At 42.3% G+C, this 20,638-nt stretch overlaps 1 protein-coding gene across 2 annotated transcripts in view; it reads left to right on the top strand.

The window, feature by feature from the left end:
• LOC112218540 (ran-binding protein 10) overlaps nucleotides 1-10,829 on the top strand; it is a 31,852-nt gene extending 21,023 nt beyond the window's left edge. The window contains exons 4-15 of one of the 2 annotated variants that reach the window (XM_024379408.2): nucleotides 505-672; nucleotides 864-886; nucleotides 3,625-3,809; nucleotides 3,907-4,019; nucleotides 4,150-4,258; nucleotides 5,077-5,225; nucleotides 5,355-5,562; nucleotides 5,689-5,828; nucleotides 6,508-6,653; nucleotides 7,091-7,202; nucleotides 7,518-7,659; nucleotides 7,880-10,829. In XM_024379408.2, coding sequence (XP_024235176.1) covers nucleotides 505-672; nucleotides 864-886; nucleotides 3,625-3,809; nucleotides 3,907-4,019; nucleotides 4,150-4,258; nucleotides 5,077-5,225; nucleotides 5,355-5,562; nucleotides 5,689-5,828; nucleotides 6,508-6,653; nucleotides 7,091-7,202; nucleotides 7,518-7,648 — 1,484 coding nt within the window. In that variant the 3' untranslated portion in view covers nucleotides 7,649-7,659; nucleotides 7,880-10,829. The remainder of the gene's footprint in view (nucleotides 1-504; nucleotides 673-863; nucleotides 887-3,624; nucleotides 3,810-3,906; nucleotides 4,020-4,149; nucleotides 4,259-5,076; nucleotides 5,226-5,354; nucleotides 5,563-5,688; nucleotides 5,829-6,507; nucleotides 6,654-7,090; nucleotides 7,203-7,517; nucleotides 7,660-7,879) is intronic. The other variant, XM_024379409.2, reaches the window with a different exon arrangement.
• The last annotated feature ends 9,809 nt before the right edge of the window (nucleotides 10,830-20,638 follow it).

Here is a 20,638-nt window from a genome sequence, read left to right as displayed (position 1 = left end):
CACCCCCACACACAAACACATGCACTGAAGATCTCTCCATACAGAGCTCCCTCTGCCCATGCAGTCTACTCTCCTTCCCTGTCCCTATTGATACCATGCACACACATGTAAGGCTCTGTTTTGAGTATGACTCATCGGTCAGTGCTCCTATTCAGAGACTGATGCCTCTCGCTGGCCACCCAGAGTATTGCACATGCTACACAGGACACAAGTGGGGATATCCAAATGAAAGAGACCATTTGTCAGGCTCAGCTCCTCCTGTTATGGGGATATTATCGCCCATCTCACTCCTTCCCCTCTCTGTATGAGTGGCACTGCTCTAACCATTAACAGATGCATATTCATCTAGCTAGATGTCAGATGAGAATGGTTACCTGTAGTTGGAAGCTTTTGGAAGTGTTGAGTTTCTCGATTTGTTTCCACCATGTTGTTCATGTGTAATATTCATGTACCATATAGGTCTAGATTTCCTTTCATCACTTCTGCCTTTGTCTCCTATCCCAGGTTGGGACAAGCACTCGTATGGTTACCACGGTGACGATGGACACTCCTTCTGCTCTTCAGGGACTGGCCAACCATATGGCCCAACCTTCACCACTGGCGATGTGATTGGTTGCTGTGTGAACCTAATTAACAACACCTGTTTCTACACCAAGAATGGCATCAGTCTAGGTGAGAACTGCACAACAACAGTGCAGGGGAATAAACATCCAAGTTAACTGTTATATGAAAACGCACTATCCTTCACACATTTTGATATGTTCCCAGGCGATGTATACCATTCTGTTTACTTGATTGTAAATTCTAACATTTTTAGTATCTTCCACTCCATTAACATTTGTTTCTCTCTGTTTGTTCTTCAGGTGTAGCTTTTACAGACCTCCCTGTGAGTATTATACTGAAATGTGGACATATTTTATTCAATGTCAAGGACTTCTGTTGTTTTACATGTGTGGTATATTGTATAGCAGGGGTCTTAATCCAATTTTGCCCAGGGACCCCCTCCCAGTCAAACCGGCAACCCAGGAACCCCATCATACGTTCGCAAACTGTTTTTTTTACGTCCAATTATAATTGTAAGAGGTGTAAACTCAGCCTGTTAGCTAGAAAGGTAACTCCAAACATATTTTTGCTATGAGCAGCTGTTTAACTGGTTAAACAAAGGTTAGTCATGTGTTAGCAAAATGAATGTCCAAGTCAAGAAAGCTTACCAGCAGCCAGCAACACTTGCTGAACTGGTAGCCTGTTTACCAGTGCTTTCTCAATGCCTATGTCAGATACTCCAGTGAGTGTAATTAGCTCCAAATGAGTGTAATTTGCTCAATATTAGGAATTGAGAAACAAAGTTCATGTAATTAGAAATAAGATATTCTCCTATTTTCTACTGTAGATATGTAATTCAAAACATGATTATTCTATTGTTGTGCTTCTACACCTGCATTGCTTTCTTTTTAGGGTTTTAGGCTGGGTTTCTGTATAGCACTTTAAGATATCAGCTGATGTAATGAGGGCTTTATAAATACATTTGATTTCATTGTTGCTAGCGATATTCATAAAAACATATTTTTATATTGTTGCGGAACCCCTGCAAGAACCCCCAGTTGAAAACCTGTGTATAGTACTCTACTGTTTCTTTGACTTCCTCATCTGACATTCTTTACTGGTGCCATTTTAATAGTATGTGTAGTAGCCTTGAATATTATTTTGAATAGCATGACTGTCATCTTTAAATTAGGGTAATTCAGTAGCGGTAGCTTTGCTCCTTCCATTAATGATGATGATATGAATGTCCTATATTATTCAGGGTTGAATGTCCTATATTATTCAGGGTTGCCATGCCAATGGCATCGGAGGGGGTGGCTGCTGTTTTACGGACTCCGAACCAACTGTGCTATTTTGTTAGTTTTTTCACATTTAAATTATTTTTGTACTTATTTTGTACATAGTGTTGCTGCTACTGTCTCTTATGACTGACAAGAACTTCTGGACATTAGAACAGCGATTACTCACCTCAAACTGGATGAGGATTTTTTCTTTAACGAGTCCGACGCAAAGGATATACTGCTTTCTAGGGAGCGGGCCCAAATTTCCGTCATTTGCGTGAAGAAAAGACGGAGGAAAGGGGAGTGGAGGTCGGGCTGCCTTCTGAGAATTCGTAGGCGAGTGAGTAAACCTCCAGCCCCAACAGATCCACAGATGACGCAATCTCAATCGCACTCCACACTGTCCTTTCTCACCTGGACAAAATTAACATCTTTGTGAGAATGCTGTTCATTGACTACATCTCAGCATTCAACACCATAGTGCCCACAAAGCTCATCACTAAGCTAAGGACCCTGGGACTAAACACCTCCCTCTGCAACTGGATTCTGGACTTCCTGACGGGATGCCCCCAGGTGGTAAGAGTAGGCAACAACACGTCTGCCACGCTGATTCTCAACATTGGGGCCCGTCAGGGGTGCATGCTCAGTCCCCTCATGTACTCCCTTTTCACCCATGACTGCGTGGCCAAACACGACTCCAACACCATCATTAAGTTTGCTGACGACACAACAGTGTGATTACCGACAACATTGAGACAGCCTATAGGGAGGAGGTCACAGACCAGGCAGTGTGGTGCCAGGACAACAACCTCTCCCTCAATGTGAGCAAGACCAAAGAGCTAATCGTGGACAACAGGAAAAGGCGGGCCCTACAAGTCCCCATTAACATCAACGGGGCTGTAGTGGAGCGGGTCAAGAGTTATAAGTTCCTTGGTGTCCACATCACCAACGAACTATCATGGTCCAAACACACCAAGAGTTGTAACGCTTGCACGACAACACCTTTTCCCCCCCCAGGAGACTGAAAAGATTTGGCATGGGTCCCCAGATACTCCCAAAAATTGTACAGCTGCACCATCGAGAGCGTCCTGACCGGTTGCATCACCGCCTGGTATGGCAACTGCTCGGCATCTGACCGTAAGGCGCTACAAAGTATAGTGCGTACGGCCCAGTACATCACTGGGGCTAGCTTCCTGCCATCCAGGACCTATATTCTAGGCAGTGTCTGAGGAAAGCCAAAACAATTGTCAGAGACTCCAGTCACCCAAATCATAGACTGTTATCTCTGCAACCGCACAGCAAGAGGTACCGGTGCGCTAAGTCTAGGACCAAAAGGTTCCTTAACAGCTTCTACCCCAAAGCCATAAGACTGCAGAGCAATTAATCAAATGGCCACCCGTACTATTTACATTGACCCCCCCAGCCCGTCCGCCCCACCTACCGACATGTACAAATGACCTCGACTAACCTGTACCCCTGCATATTGACTCGGTACCCTGTATAAAGCCTCGTTATTGTTATTTTATTGTGTTACTTTTTATTTTTTACTTCAGTTTATTTGGTAAATACTTAACTTTTTCATGAACTACATTGTTGGTTAAGGGCTTGTAAGTAAGCATTTCACAATAAGGTCTACACCAGTTTTATTTGGCGCATGTGACAAATAGTTTGATTTGATCAAATTATCAAAATTAAAGGCAAGTTCGTCCTATTATGGCCAGATTGGGAATTGTGCGCTTGCCAAGGTGTGCAAAGTGAACATTGTATATACCTGTGTTCACACCTTACCCTCTACCCACAGCCAAACCTGTACCCCACAGTGGGCCTGCAGACTCCTGGAGAGATTGTGGATGCTAACTTTGGCCAGCAGCCCTTTGTGTTTGACATTGAGGACTATATGAGTGAATGGAGGGCTAAGATCCATGGCATGATCGCCCGCTTCCCTATCGGCGAGAGACTGGGGGAGTGGCAGGCAGTGCTGCAGAAGTAAGGGATCCTTATCGACATGACACTTTTCACCCTAATAGACTACTGTGTCTTTCTCTACTACTGTAAGGCTAAACCATGTCTTTGATTCTTCCAGTATGGTATCCACCTACCTGGTGCATCATGGGTACTGTGCTACGGCCACAGCCTTTGCCAGGGCTACAGAGACCTTGATCCAGGAGGATCAGACCTCCATAAAGAACCGGCAGAGTGAGAACCACACACAGGCTCCACACTGACAGTACCACAGAAACACTGAGGACCAATCAGAGTCATACATTTACTCACAGTCATACATTCAATCAGTTTTGAATGATAATATTCTTCTTTCTACTCACAGGAATACAGAAGCTGGTATTGGCAGGGCGTGTTGGAGAGGCCATCGAAGCCACACAGCAGCTGTACCCTGGACTTCTAGAACACAACCCCAATCTACTCTTCATGTTGAAGTGAGCAGCCTTGAACCAACTATGGGACTCTTATGGGAGTGTTAATCTAAAGGTTTCATTTAAGAAGTATTGGAATTGTAAGGCTTAAATAAGCTGCTGGTCTTGTAGTGTCTTTGCAGGCTCAGTCAGGCACATACAACACAACCACAGGAGCATTTAGTCAGTAAAGCTCTGGCCTGCTGCCCAGCTGTGTGTTTATGGCACAAAGACATTAGATGACATTAATAAATACTGTGGTCTGCTGAGAGACATTTGGAGATGCAGACCCACAGCTAGGTGGCCATTTTTTATGTCTCTCTTATAGAGGAAGAGAGGGGCTTGTTGTGGCAGTTACACAGAGAGGGAGGGGGCAGGGTAAGCACAAGGTCACAGTTGTTGCCGCCGAGGGAACTCCTGATATGATTGGTCATGCTTGTTGCTCCATTTTGTCATGGAAGACGAGTGAGCAGAACAGAACAGGCGTTGATCTGTTTGACATTCATCCGGTCATAGTGACATGTATCCATAAAGCCAAATACTCATACTCCGTAACCAGTCTGACTTGTTCCTATTACATTTACACATTTCTGGGCACAAAGACATGATCTTATACAGCCCCACCTTTGCCGACTTCTGAAAGCAACTGAAGTTTTGCAGTAATTATAGTTGACAGTTTTCATTCAGACTGTTTTTGTTCAAGCAAGTGATATCTGACAGTTAAGCAGAATGAAAGGTTTAATATCAGATGGTACAATGTATTGCAGGACAAAGCATGTCAGACATTGTAGTAGATTGTAGACTAGATGTCAGACACAGTTATGGTTGCCTGTATTGCCCAGGTGTCGGCAGTTTGTGGAGATGGTGAACGGTACAGACAGTGAGGTACGATGCTTTAGTGTCCGCTCCCCCAAGTCCCAGGACAGCTACCCTGGCTCCCCCAGCCTGAGCCCCCGACATGGAGCCACCAACCCCAATCTGCACAGTGCAGGTAAGGGAAACACACCTTCACACTTGCCTATCTATCTGCCCAGTGTGTTAAAAACACAAAGGAGATAAACGAGAGTATTGTCTATCTATTGTTTGTGTCTGTTTCACCCTGGCTCTCTGTCATCTCCAGGAGCAGACAGCCCCACATGCAGTAACGGGGTCACCCCACCCAACAAGAACAAGAGCCACAACAAGTATCCAGGCGTCAGCTCTGCCTCCTCCTCCTCTTCTTCCTCCCCTTCCTCTGTCAATTACTCTGAGTCCAACTCCACTGACTCCACCAAGTCCCAGCCTCACAGTGGCACCAGCAACCAGGAGGAGACCAGGTGTGTGGCAAGGCAAGGGTCTATGTGTTTATTGTTTTTTAGCGTGGTTGTGTTTTTAACTGGTGTGGGAGAAAAGCAGACCATCTGCGATATTATGACAGATGACTGAACCTGTCCCTGTGTTTGTCTCCTCTGCAGTGACAGTGAGATGGAGATTGAGGCTGAGCACTACACTAACGGGGTGGCAGAGAACCCCTCTGCTCGGATCATGAATGGCACCTACAAGCACCAGGAAATCCTGCAGGCTCAGGACATCAGCCTGGGCAACGGAGTGGCAGGTACAGACGCTTGACACGTGCGCACACACATGCGCTTACTGTTTTGATTGTCAGGCGCACACACCTTGTCCCAGGTGTCAATGTCACGACCACAATGTTTTCTTGGTCACTTTTGTCTATCTCTCTGTCATTCTTTCTCTCCCTCTCTCTGACTGTCACTGTGTGTCTGCTTTTCTCCGTTTTTCCTTTCTGGCTGGCTGGATATCTGGGGATGTGTGTTTCTAAATTGAGCTCAAACATAATCCAGTCAGGCAGATGTTTGTGTCGTCAAGGTTGCTAAATGAAATAGACAGCAGCATTTATTAATTTATTAATAGACAAGGTGTCTCACTGACATTATGAAACTTACTGAATGAAAGTGTATGTTTGTCCATACATCTTTTTTTTTTTACCCATATTTTTCCAAGAAAGTTGACTGAGAACACTTTCATTTAGAACAACGACCTGGGGAATATTTACAGGGGAGAGGAGGGCAGATGAATGAGACAATTGTAAACTGGGGATGATTAGGTGGCTGTGATGGTATGAGGGCCAGATTGGGAATTTAGCCAGGACACAGGGGTTAACACCCCTACTCTTACGATAATTGCCATGGGATCTTTAGTGACCACAGTGAGTGCGTTATTATGTGAAGTGTCAAAAAAGTGTCAAACTCTTGTGGCTGTGTGTGTCCTGGTAGAGGATAGCTGTGCCTCCAGACAGCTGTGTGGAGGGAACCAAGCAGCCACAGAGAGGATGATCCAGTTTGGCCGTGAACTGCAGGGCCTCAACGAGCAGTTGTGCCGTGAATACGGCAAGAACGTCACACACAAGAAGATGCTGCAGGTACTGGGGGGGTAGTATTTTTTTTTCCCACTAATTGGTCTTTTGACCAATCACATCAGATATTTTCACATCAGATATTTTCCAGAGCTGATCTGATGAAGTGAAAAAAATATCAGAATTGGACTGCCTGTGTAAACACAGCCTGTGACTTACGAATTGTATAATTGTCAACCACCGAATGGGGAAGGTTTGGTTTATGGGTTATACTGCAGTTTACACACTACTACTTGTATATGACCATTGGAAAGTCTGTCCCTAGTATTGTTCTCTAACAATTAAGGTAGAGCCACTGAAAGTGTCTGATGTTCCCTCTGTATAAGACAGACCATTATACTGCCTCCAAATCATAGTCCTTAATGGGCTTTTACTGATCCTGCTGTTTTCTGATCCTGCTGTTTTCTATCTCCCTATCCCTTTCTCTCTCACTTTTATCACAGGATGCCTTCAGTTTATTAGCATATTCAGATCCCTGGAACTGCCCAGTGGGGCAACAGCTAGACCCAATGCAGAGAGAGAATATCTGCTCTGCTCTTAACAGCGCCATCTTGGGTAAGGCTAAGTTTCACACACAGTACATAATGTCCGATAAATAATAACGTCCGAGTAGTCCGATAAAAATAATAATGTCATAATGTCCGAGTAGTCCGATAAAAATAACTTTCACTCACACAAGCTATTTTTCTTTTTCTACAATATTTTGGGGGGGGCAGTAACTCCCAGCACCACAAAAGTAATAAGCTTGGTAGTGTGTATGTTAACTCTCTTCTAATGAATACACACGGCACATTTTCCCATGTACATGTTTGACTCACACATGCTTTATTAGCTAATGTACACACCCCGATGTTGTCTTTTGCCCCTCAGAGTCTCAGAACTTGCCTAAGCAGCCCCCTCTGATGCTTGCTCTGGGTCAGGCCACAGAGTGTGTCCAGCTCATGGCTAGGGTCCGCTCAGGGTCCTGTTCCTTCGCCAGAGTAGACAACTTTTTGCACTAGCCCCAGTCCAGGTGAGTCTGGACAGACACACACATACTTACTTCCCTCCCCTTGTAGCACCACATCAATGCACTGTTTTACCTATAAGGAACTTTTTAGGAATGTTTTTGACTACACATGGCCCATGCTGTTAGCGTCAAGTTGGATTGTAGGGTTACTGTTTGGAGTACAGTAATAGTGTTGTATAGATTACAATACAGCAGTTCCAAAAATGTTTATTTCATTCCTAAGGCAATGTTCAGGACTAAGAAGAGGTCTTTCCAATGGGTTGCCAGATGACTGAGGAAAGCATGTGTTTGAATGTGTGTGTCGCTTGCCATTTGGCAGAAACAGATGGACAGGGGAATGAGTAGAACATGACAGGAAAGCTTATTTTTAATTTAGTATTATCAAATACAAAATGTGTGACTCTATTTAAAGAATTCATTATTATTCTGTTTATCTAGTCATGTTCTACGTTTTATTTAGTCAGTTTGTTGTGCTCATCTTGGAAGGAAAAAAAATCTAATTCCGTTTTTGTTTTTGAGTGGATTTCAATTCCCTACACAGTATTTTAAAGATGTTCATCATATCAAAGAAATTAATGTTGGCATGCTTTGTCGTTACCAAGCAAGATACTCTGGTTTCTTCCATTCAGAACTCAGGTATTCACAGCACATTTGTCAACTCAGTATGGGATATTGTAGACAGAGGTATGTTTACCTAGCTGTTCAGTGGCTCCAATTTAGGACCTGCATTTTTTGGTTCAAATTCTTACTACTTAGTATGACTTAACTCCAGAAGCTAATTTAATTTAAAGTTAAAGGTCTGAATTGGCTTCTGAAAGTACACATGGCTGTAAGCCACTAACCTGCTGGTCACCTCAGAGCCCCATACAGCAGCATTCACCTCAGATCAAACAATGATGACACTGATTAATTTGTGAGTTTCAATATAAGTGTAGTATATTTCCAATCAAGTGTCTCCACTAGCTTGATATACACACAATTTAATGATATATTCAATAAAAAAGTTCAACTGATTGCCAAATACAAGGCTTTTAATTTGACCTCCCCTTTTCTAATAACCAATGGTACTTGCCATTGGCCACATTTAATTCATACAGTCAGTCATTAAGTCTTTTCATACCAGTGCTTTGACAGCCAGCCATTATCTTATCATCGCGAACATGCTTATTTTTCCGCTCTCTTGCGGTTCTATTTTTCTCACAACTAATGTGTAGCTGTCGCGTTAATACATAAACTCAACATAGACTCGGTCACTTTTACAAACATGTGACCTTAACTTTGTTCCTTTGTTTTTGTTTGTTTATTATAGTCAGTTGAATATGTTATTTTTTTTCCTCTCTTTCTTTCATTACAGTATGTATTCTCCTATTTTTAACAGATATTCTCTTGGCACATGGGACAGTTGTCGATCATTGATGTATTAACGCAGTATTTCACCCAGCCAGCAGGAGGTGCTCCACTGTGTGTTGAATGTAGTTTAGCAGATTATATTATGTTTGTGCTTCAGATTTGCTGCTGGCCACCATGAGATTGATATTGACATCCCCTGTACCTGTAAGACATATTGCAATGTGTTTCATTAACTCTTTTGACAATCCTGCAAAGCATGTTTGTGAAGCAAAGGGGTGGTGGGAGTAGAAAACATCAGCTTCTGTGTTGTTAGTGTTTGGTAGACTTTAATATGTTCACAAAGGCCATTTAGATTTTTTTTACCCAAACTTTACATTTGGACAACATCTATCGGCATCATGGGCTTAAACCTACTAAAATATATACAAAAACAAGAACAAATACCTTAACTTAATGTCTACCCTGGCCAAACCCTAACCCAGACGACGCTGGACCAATTGTGCGCCGCCCTACAGGAGTCCCAATCACGGCCGGGGCGGTAGGTAGCCTAGTGCTTAGATTGCTGGGCCAGGTTGCTGGATTGAATCCCCGAGCTGCCAAGGTAAAAATCTGTCGTTCTGCCCCTGAACAAGGCAGTTAACCTACTGTTCCCCGGTAGGCCGTCATTGTAAATAAGAATTTGTTCTTAACTGACTTGCCTAGTTAAATAAAGGTTAAAAATAAATATTGTATGGCAGTAGGAAGTAAAATACTTTATTTATTTTACCTTTTATTTAACTAGGCAAGTCGGTTAAGAACAGATTCTTTTTTACAATGGCGGTCTACCCCGGCCAAACCATAACCGGGATGACGCTGGGACAATTGTGCGCTGCCCTATGAGAGTCCTAATCACGGCCGGTTGTGATACAGCCTGGAATTGACCACTGCACCACTCGGGGGCCCTTTATCCCGAACCTGTTAAAGACTGACATACTGGGTGGGGCACATCATCTTTCAAGCACACCTATACACACTGTAACCCATGTTGGATGAGGTTTTAGTTGTTTTAATTAATGTTGCTTAATTAGTTAAATCTTTAGGTGGCGCTATCCATTCGCATGAGTTTTCACTATAGAGTTTACCAGTAATTCTGAACAATACCTTCAGTGATAGACTTTCAATATTGGAAGCAGCCAGCAGATAGATTTTGATTATATTTTATGACATTATAGCAAAGCCTGCATCTCTTGAAGGCTTTCAAAAACTGGAAATGGCTTTTAAACTCCTATAGCCACCCAAAATGTATATTTCCATTTTAAGATCATTCATTATGAAATAGAATGACTAATGTTTAGGTGTGTGTGTGCGTAGAAAGATCGTAATCTGTCGAGCTTCTCCTGGGACTTTTATAGACACACCTACACCTACTGTAGCAAACAATCTCCCTGTTCTCCTTTTATGTGTTATGTTTTTCAATTGGAGCTCTCCATGCTTCAAATGGAGAGGCGAAGGGAATGGAATTAGGAATTAAAAACAACAAGCTGTGCACAATTTACTATTATTTTCTATTATTATTTTAATTTCATATTGAGTTTTGAGTTTAGCAATTGTGAGGTGAGTTACCCTCTACTTGGCATGAAACTTTTAGAACCTTTAAAACAATATATATATATTGTTTTATATATATATATATATATATATATATATACACACAAAAAGAGAGATTATAATGATAATAAAAAAATAAAAAACATACCTATGTACTAGAAACATGATGAAGAAATATTGTATTCTGTTTAATTTTGACAGAATTATTTTTATTAAAATACACATCCATAAACATAGTTTTGGTCTCTTGTCATTATTTTGTGGATGTACTGCTTTTGAATGATGGTGACTTGAGGTTGGCTGAAAAGTTTAAATATGTCCATCTACAGTACCAGTCAAAAGTTTACTATTTTCTACATTGAAATAACTGAAATAACACACAACATCATGTAACTAAAGTGTTAAACAAATCAACATATATTTTTGATTCTTCAAGTAGCCACCCTTTGCCTTGACAGCTTTGCACACTTCTGGCATTCTCTCAACCAGCTTTACCTGGAATGCTTTTCTAGCCGTCTTAAAGGATGTTCCATATATGCTGAGCACTTGTTGGCTGATTTTCCTTCACTCTGCGGTCCGACTCATCCCAAACCATCTTAATTGGGTTGAGGTTGGGTGATTGTGGAGGCCAGGTCATCTGATGCAGCACTTATACATGATCCCAAATGTGTTATTTCATAGTTTTGATGTCTTCACTATTATTCTACAATGTAGAATAAATAAATAAATAAAAACCCTTGAATGAGTAGGTGTGTCAACTTTTGACTGGTACTGTATATATGAGAACTTTGGTTCAAACTGTGATTGGAAGGGGCTTGCACCTGTGGTTGAGGAACAGAATATGCAGGTGTGGTAAATGGCTCACTAGAGCCCCCTACTGGACACCAGCACTATTAAAGCTATGTAAATCAGTATTCAATTTGGCAAGTCAGTTAAGAACAAATTATTACTTACAATGATGGCCTACCACGGCCAAACCCGGATGACACTGGGCCAATTGTGTGCTGCCCTATGGGACTCCCAATCACAGCTGGATGTGATGCAGCTTGGATTCGAAACAGGTACTGCAGTGACGCCTCTTGCACTGAGATGCAGTGTCTTAGACCGCTGCGCCATTCAGGAGCCCAAAACTAAAGAGCAAGTGGAGAAATTATTAATTGATGAAGAACACTTGTCTACAAAATATGTCTTCCCCATGCAAACTTTTCAGCTGGTGGTGCTAATGAGAGAGGGTGTGGTAGAATATACAGGTTGAGCCTCAAGGTGAGGGCTACTATGGTCTGTCTCCACCTAGTGGTAAAATACACTCACCAAAAAGATTTGGGGTTTTGAAACTGCAGTATAAGTGCAGTAACTGCTGTCGACTGTGGTATTTTGGACGCAGTAATTGCAGAATAACTGCAGTTACACTGAGAATTTACTGCGGCAAATCATACTTATTTTATATGCAGTATTTGCAGCATACTGCAGTTATACTGCACTCTGACTTCAAGCTTTTGTTCGTAAGGGCAGAAATGGAACCAGTAAAACAGAGCAAGCATATTTCAACTGCAGTAGATATAATTGATGTAAAACCATTACTGTATGTTAGGTATTAGGAAATGAACAACCGGGCTAAGCAAAACTAGGGATAACCAAACAATATCAAAAGCATCAGCAAAATGGACTAACACAACAGTTATTTTTTTCAGGAATGAACAAGAAGTACAAAGGGGGGTTGTCAATGGGCTAACACTATAGTCCTTCTCTAGGATAAGACTTCTGGGGACTGAAGGGTCTGAGGAATGGATCCAGAACGTCTCTCTCGATCTTTGGTGTTTGGCAACATTGCTAATGCTTTTGTGTTTGCTAACTTTTTCAATTCCAAGATCTCACAAAGCGAGTGTCCTCCCTTTGAAATGGAGGCCCATTCACTTTGTGTGATTATTCTGATGAAGGCCATTGTAGGCCGAAACCTTGCTAAAATAAAACAAAAACATTTTTATGGTCAGTGAATGTTGTGCCGTTTCCCTTGCAATACATATATCACAAATGCATGGTTTCAGGCACTAACCTGGCTACCTTCTGAAAGCCATGGGTGCAGAGGAACCCACAAAGAGCAAACATGTTCCAGTTCCATAAAATGGAAAGATCTGCATGCTCTTTTAATTAATCTTCATAACTTGCAGTTGATCATCACAGCCTTTAATCCACTGCAGTGGAGTGATGATGTAATCAGATAATAGGTTATTTTGTTGATATACTGTGATTTGAAACATGGAAATATGTTAGAAAATCCTCAGTTCCTAGAGATATTTGCAATGTTCTCTTGGTGCCATATTTACTTGGTTTTGGGAGAGATTTTCACTGCAGCCAGTGAGTGACAAAAGTAACCACATAAACATAAAGGCAGATAAGGCGAGGATGTTGAAGCGTGTGTGGTAAACGTTGCTGAACAGTTGGAATTAGATTATAACCATGAAGAAATCCAATCATGTCGTGGTTTATACAATGTAGCCTATAAAGTGTATACTGTGCCACCGGTAGGAAAAGTACCCAATTCTCAAACTTGAGTAAAAGTTAAGATAACTGAATAGAAAATGACTCAAGTAGCCTACAAGTGAATAGCTGTAGGGGAGTACTTAGAGAAAAAGACAGGTAGCCTTCTCTCATTCTTGAATACACTCTTTAACACAAAGATACAAACATTCATTGTTCAGTCTGGGACATTTTTAGTGTCTGAGATTTAATATAAACATCCAGAGTGATGGGCAAGAAGGACATTGACATGATCTGGTTTTGCAATCACTTCTTGCCCTTGTGAGCATTAACTGCAGCTATACCAGCAGTAAATAATCATCCTAAATTAATCAAATAATGTCACAGGATATTAAAACGTCTATGGGAGGGACACTGTTATCCTCCACAATTAGAGTTAATGACCCACAGGGGTCGCTGAGGGTTTGTATTGGTAGTGCCTGTGCTATTGGTGTGGGTCGTGTGACTCCCATTTGCTCGATGTGGGCAGCAGCTTTTGGAATGTTATGAGACACAATCAAAACAGAGAGAGAGAGAATAAGTCAGTCAGTCCTTTTCAATTTGTATTTGTTGAATTAGGTTCTGAACATTATTACATTCTGTATTGGACATTTGTTTGTTTTATTTGTTATATAAACACATACAGGTAACTGACAAAATAATGGAAACACTTGAGTAAATTAGGGATACAAAGTATATTGAAATCAGGTGCTTCTACGTGTGTGTGTGTCACCAGATCTCATCCCAATTGAACACTTATGGGAGATTCTGGAGTGGTGCCTGTTTTCCACCAACATCAACAAAACACCAAATTATGGAATTTCTTGTGGAAGAATGGTGGCGGTTCCCTCCAATAGAGTTCCAGAGACATGCCAATCTATGCCAAGATGCATATAGAGATATATAAACTCTGAAAAACACCAAAAGAATGAGGCACAGTGTCCCTGCTCATCTGCGTGAACGTGCCTTAGGCATGCTGCAAGGAGGCATGAGGGCTGCAGATGTGGCCAGGGCAATAAATTGCAATGTCTGTACTGTGAGATGCCTAAGACAGCCCTACAGGGAGACAGGACGGACAGCTGATCCTCGCAGTAGCAGACCACGTGTAACAACACCTGCACCGGATCGGTACATCCGAACATCACACCTGCGGGACAGGTACAGGATGGCAACAACAACTGCCTGAGTTACACCAGGAACGCACACAATCAGTGCTCAGACTGTCCGCAATAGGCTGAGAGAGGCTGGACTGAGGGCTTGTAGGCCTGTTGTAAGGCAGGTCCTCACCAGACATCACCGGCAACGTCGCCTGTGGGCACAAACCCATCGTCGCTGGACCAGACAGGACTGGCAAGAAGTGCTCTTCACTGACGAATCGCGGTCTTGTCTCACCGGGGTAATGGTCGGATTCACGTTTATTGTCGAAGGAATGAGCGTTACACCGAGGCCTGTACTCTGGAGCGAGATCGATTTGGAGGTGAAGGGTCCGTCATGGTCTGGGGTGGTGTGTCACAGCATCATCGGACTGAGCTTTTTGTCATTGCAGGCAATGTCAACGCTGTGCGTTACAGGGAAGACATCCTCCTCCCTCATGTGGTACCCTTCCTGCAGGCTCATCCTGACATGACACTCCAGCATGACAATGCCACCAGCCATACTGCTCGTTCTGTGTGTGATTTCCTGCAAGACAGGAATGCCAGTGTTCTGCACATGGCCAGCGACGAGCCCAGATCTCAATCCCATTGAGCACGTCTGGGACCTGTTGGATCGGAGGGTGAGGGCTAGGGCCATTCCCCCCAGAAATGTCAGGGAACTTGCAAGGGCCATTCCCCCCAGAAATGTCAGGGAACTTGCAGGTGCCTTGGTGGAAGAGTGGGGTAACAGCTGCATTAAGAGATACCGACTGTTACTTTTGATTTTTACCCCCCTCCCTCTTATTCAGGGACACATTATTCCATTTGTTAGTCACATGTCTGTGGAACCTGTTCAGTTTATGTCTCAGTTATGTTCATACAAATATTTACAAATGTTAAGTTTGCTGAAAATAAATGCAGTTGACAGTGAGAGGACATTTCTTTTTTGCTGAGTTTAGTAGCACGTTCAATTGTGCGTCAGTAATTCAGCATAGCAAGTTTGTATGAAGGTCTGGTTATTAAATGGGTAAATAGTTCAATAGTAATATGCTCTAAAACGCTCTGTTGACAAACACACTTTGCTGCCCTGTTTCCAATTGTCCACAAGGCTGGGTGAACCTATTCAAGTAAGTCAATACATTTTGAAAATGTAAAAAAAACTTGTTTAATTAGCTAACTAGCTAACGTTACAGTACAGGCTAACTCAAATGAGCTGCTAAATGAGCTAACTTAGCTAGTTGACTATCTAGCTATCTAACCAACTTGACATACTGTATAGATAGATAGCTAAGTTAATGAAATATCACCAGCTACCTAACTAAATATTAGCTAGCTATCTTGATGTAAAAAAACAAACTCCAAATGCATTTGTAGGTAGTTAGCTAACAGCCATGGAGGATAACATTAACATTAGTAGTCCCAACTTTCAATGTGAGCGAGAAGGCTATTCTGGATAGGGTAGGTACTAGTAACATAATAATAATAACTAGTAACATAGATAATAGTAACATAATATTCAGTGCAGTGTAATTTGAGTATAATGAAGTCTGTTTCTTGTGAGGTTTTCTGTCCTCGGATAAAGAAGGCTATGAAAGCCTGTCTACAGATGAAGAGGTCTCAATGAAGAGCAGTGGTTCTCAGTCCTGGTCCTGGGGACTCAAAGAGGTGCACATTTTTGTTTTTGCCTTAGCACTGCACAGCTAATTCAAATGTTCAACTCATCACCAAGCTTCAAGTGGTATTTATGTATTCATTTGTGATGCTATATTGTTTGTCCTCGTGTATCCATTCATGTTTTTCGGCATAAAGTACTCTGAAGCCACTTAGTGTCGACACCAGATGAGGCCACACACACAGATTCATGTTGAACACTCTCTTTAACTACCTTATTTTCTCAATAGCAGTCTCTCTCCTCCCTCCCCTTCTCCCTAAATCATTTAGGTTATATCAGCTGTGTCGGTGAACCCCTCCCACATCTGAACTGGCTACAAGAGGGCACAGCATGACCATAGGTGAGAGCTCACTTGGCCAGGTCAACAGGAAGTATTATTAAAGAGATGCTTTACATTGAAATACAGATAGAGAAGCAGTAGTCCCAGAGTTAATGATCCAAGGTCAGTTTTGCATTTCACCTGATAATTATGATGACTGACAGTGTTAGCATGTTTAAGCCTTGTGCTTAAAAAAAATTATATTTCTCTCTCTCCATCGGTCTCTCGTCTGCAGGTATGTTTTGATGTGAGAGAGGACGCCAACCCCCAGTCCCATCATCGCCACCTCACCCGCTCTTAAGATAACCTTCGGGCCGACTGGGAGCCCAAGGCTGGTTAGGAGACACCACTAGAGACACTATTATGTAATTGTGATGAACTGAGAGAATATTAGGGTACCACTGTGATTAATCATGTGCTGCCTTTTCTGCTCCTATGTTCTTACCTCTTTCCCTTTCTGTCTTTTACACCTCTCTCGCCACCTCTTTCTTCCTCTGTTTTTATAATGCACAACAGATGTGCATTGAAGTAAAGTATGAATTTATAACACTTGGATAATGAACTTCCAATAAAGCATTTCACGTTCTCTACTGGTTGAAATTAAGTCTCTCATTTGATGAAATACTACACCTATCCTGTGTTTATCAGATCAATGCAGATTAAGGAAATTAGATATCGAAATGAACTGGTTTAAGAGTATTTACATGATGCATAGGATGTGTAGTGTACTGTTTTTTAATTATATTTCTGTATATATGAATTACAAATCAGCCTTTCACTAGTTAAGTCATGTTTCTAGTCTATTGCATAGTTACAATGTGTAACCATTGATGTCCCAGGACCAAGATTGGTAAACACTGTTGAAGTGTATAATTGTAATACATACATAGCATCATTCAAAGACTGAAATTTGATACTCCTGGTATGGATATGACTGAAAAATTATCTCAAAGACATTCAAACCTGAACTGCACCTTTATTTGCCAAGGTAGAGTACATGATCAGTGAATATAAATGTACAGGCTACGATGTAGGGAATCACATGCATGGTAATAACTACATGTATATACAACTTGCATCCTTGGCACAAAGTTATATTATAATCTACTCAACCAATAAGCTTCATTGTCATTCAGACTGTTTTGAAGTTGATACAACTGGCTATGATAGCCGAGGTTCTTCGCTTAGTTCTGAACTAATATGTATAACAAACGTTTTAGGGTCCATAGACAGATCGGCTACATAACTAACTACACATCCATTGGCATACAGGTATTTGTATCCTCCACTGCACAATAAACAATAGTTAGCTTGCTACGTTATTTCATCTATCTGTATTGCATGGGAAATATCAGCAAGGCAAGCTTACAAAATTGTACATTCAATTAGCAGTAAATGCTTTAGCTAGCTAGATTCTTTACATCCACTGTTTCACAAGACGACTGCCTGGTTTGCTGGTTGTTGCAGGAGTCCCTAAAACATTAAACAACCAGAATTACAATTTTCTACTCATGTCACAACACCCATAAAGATAAATCGCGATTTTCGTAACTTAACTTTATGATAAAAATATGTATAATCGTTTGTCTCGACATTAACATATTCCTGTCAACTGTTCATTTTTTTCATGATTCAAATCAAATTTTATTTGTCACATACACATGGTTAGCAGAAGTTAATGTGAGTGTAGCAAAATGCTTGTGCTTCTAGTTCCAACAATGCAGTAATAACCAAGAGTAATCTAACCTAACAAGTGTAAAGGGATGAAGAATATGTACATAAAGATATATGAATGACTGATGGTACAGAACGGCATAGGCAAGATGCAGTGGATGGTATCGAGTAGAGTATATACATATGAGATGAGTAATGTAGGGTATGTAAACATATAAAAGTGTAATTGTTTAAAGTGGCTAGTGATACATTATTACATAAAGATGGCAAGATGCAGTAGATGGTATAGAGTACAGTATATACATATGAGATGAGTAATGTAGGCTATGTAAACATTGTTTAAAGTGGCTAGTGATACATTTTTTACATCAATATTTCCATTATTACAGTGGCTGGAGTTGAGTCAGTATGTTGGCAGCAGCCAGTCAATGTTAGTGGTGGCGGTTTAACAGTCTGATGGCCTTGAGATAGAAGCTGATGCGTTGTGCAGACCTCACTACCCTCTGGAGAGCCTTAGTTGTGGGCGGAGCAGTTGCCGTACCAGGCGATGATACAGCCCGACAGGATGCTCTTGATTGTGCATCTGTAAAATATTTGTGAGGGTTTTTGGTGACAAGCCGAATTTCTTCAGCCTCCTGAGATTGAAGAGGCGCTACTGCGCCTTCTTCACCACACTGTCTGTGTGGGTGGACCAATTCAGTTTGTCCGTGATGTGTATACCGAGGAACTTAAAACTTACTACCCTCTCCACTACTGTCCCGTCGATGTGGATAGGGGGGTGCTCCCTCTGCTGTTTCCACGATCATCTCCTTTGTTTTGTTGACGTTGAGTGTGAGGTTATTTTCCTGACACCACACTCCGAGGGCCCTCACCTCCTCTCTGTAGGCCGTCTCGTCGTTGTTGGTAATCAAGCCTACCACTGTAGTGTTGTCTGCAAACTTGTGGGTGAACAGGGAGTACACCCCCTTGTGGGGCCCCAGTGTTGAGGATCACCGGGATGGAGATATTGTTACCTACCCTCAACACCTGGGGACGGCCCGTCAGGAAGTCCAGTACCCAGTTGCACAGGGCTGGGTCGAGTTTGGAGGATACTATGGTGTTAAATGCTGAGCTGTAGTCGATGAACAGCATTCTCACATAGGTATTCCTCTTGTCCAGATGGGTTAGGGCAGTGTGCAGTGTGGCTGCGATTGCGTTGTCTGTGGACCTATTGGGGAGGTAAGCAAATTGGAGTGGGTCTAGGGTGTTAGGTAGGGTGGAGGTGATATGGTCCTTGACTAGTCTCTCAAAGCACTTCATGATGACGGAAGTGAGTGCTGCAGGGCGGTAGTCGTTTAGCTCAGTTACCTTAGCTTTCTTGGGAACAGGAACAATGGTGGCCCTCTTGAAGCACGTGGGAACAGCAGACTGGGATAAGGATTGATTGAATATGTCAAATCAAATCAAATTTATTTATATAGCCCTTCGTACATCAGCTGATATCTCAAAGTGCTGTACAGAAACCCAGCCTATGTTCGTGAACACACCAGCCAGCTGGTCTGCGCATGCTCTGAGGACGCTGCTGGGGATGCCGTCTGGGCCTGCAGCCTTGCAAGGGTTAACACGTTTAAATGTTTTACTCACGTCGGCTGCAGTGAAGGAGAGTCCGCAGGTTTTGGTAGCGGGCCGTGTCAGTGGCACTGTATTATCCTCAACGCGAACAAAGAAGTTGTTTAGTCTATCTGGGAGCAAGACATCCTGGTCCGCGATGGGGCTGATTTTTTTTTTGTAGTCCGTGATTGACTGTAAACCCTGCCACATACCTCTTGTGTATGAGCCGTTGAATTGCAACTCTACTTTGTCTCTATATAGCTTGTTTGATTGCCTTGCGGAGGGAATAGCTAACCTGTTTGTATTCGGTCATGTTTCCGGTCACCTTGCCCTGGTTAAAAGCAGTGGTTCACGCTTTCAGTTTTGCGCAAATGCTGCCATCAATCCACGGTTTCTGGTTTGGGAATGTTTTAATAGTTGCTTGGGGGTACGACATCACCGATGCATTTGCTAATAAACTCGCTCACTGAATCAGCGTATTCATCAATGTTGTTGTTTGACTCAATGCGGAACATATCCCAATCCACGTGATCGAAGCAATCTTGAAGTGTGGAATCAGATTGGTCAGACCAGCGTTGAACAGATCTGAGTGCGGGAGCTTCCTGTTTTAGTCTCCGTCTATAGGCAGGGAGCAACAAAATGGAGTCGTGGTCAGCTTTTCCAAAGGGCTTTTCCGAAAGGCTGACAAAAATACTAGGATGGAAGCAAAGACCGTTACAAAGATTCGTTATGACGTTATAATCACTTACATTTGCTTCCATCCTAGTATTTTTGTCAGCCATCTTTGCTGAAGAAAGTCTCCAGCCTTGGGTCGCATAGCATCAAATTCGTCATGGGAACCACTCGATATGATCGGTCATCGCCCAGCGGTCACCGCTGGTGATTTGCATAATGTTGGGAAAAGCCACCTTCGCGCCGCAAAATGGTCCCCAGCCCTCTCCGCTTTCCTTCCATTGAAATGAATGGGAAGCAATGTTTCACCACATGCCATCTTGTGCTAGTGTACATGGGCCATTAATGTGTTGTATAATTCTCTTAATTTTTCTGGACCCCAGAAAGAGTATCTGCTGCCTTGGCAGCTAATGGAGATCCATAATAAATATTAATACAAAATACAAATACAGATGTGTCAAGTTGGCT

This window comes from Oncorhynchus tshawytscha, linkage group LG19 (genome assembly GCF_018296145.1).
Source record: "Oncorhynchus tshawytscha isolate Ot180627B linkage group LG19, Otsh_v2.0, whole genome shotgun sequence".
In the NCBI taxonomy this organism is placed as follows: Eukaryota; Metazoa; Chordata; class Actinopteri; order Salmoniformes; family Salmonidae; genus Oncorhynchus; species Oncorhynchus tshawytscha.
The sequence above is the reverse complement of the archived record's forward strand: the minus strand, read 5'-3'. Positions and strand labels throughout refer to the sequence as shown.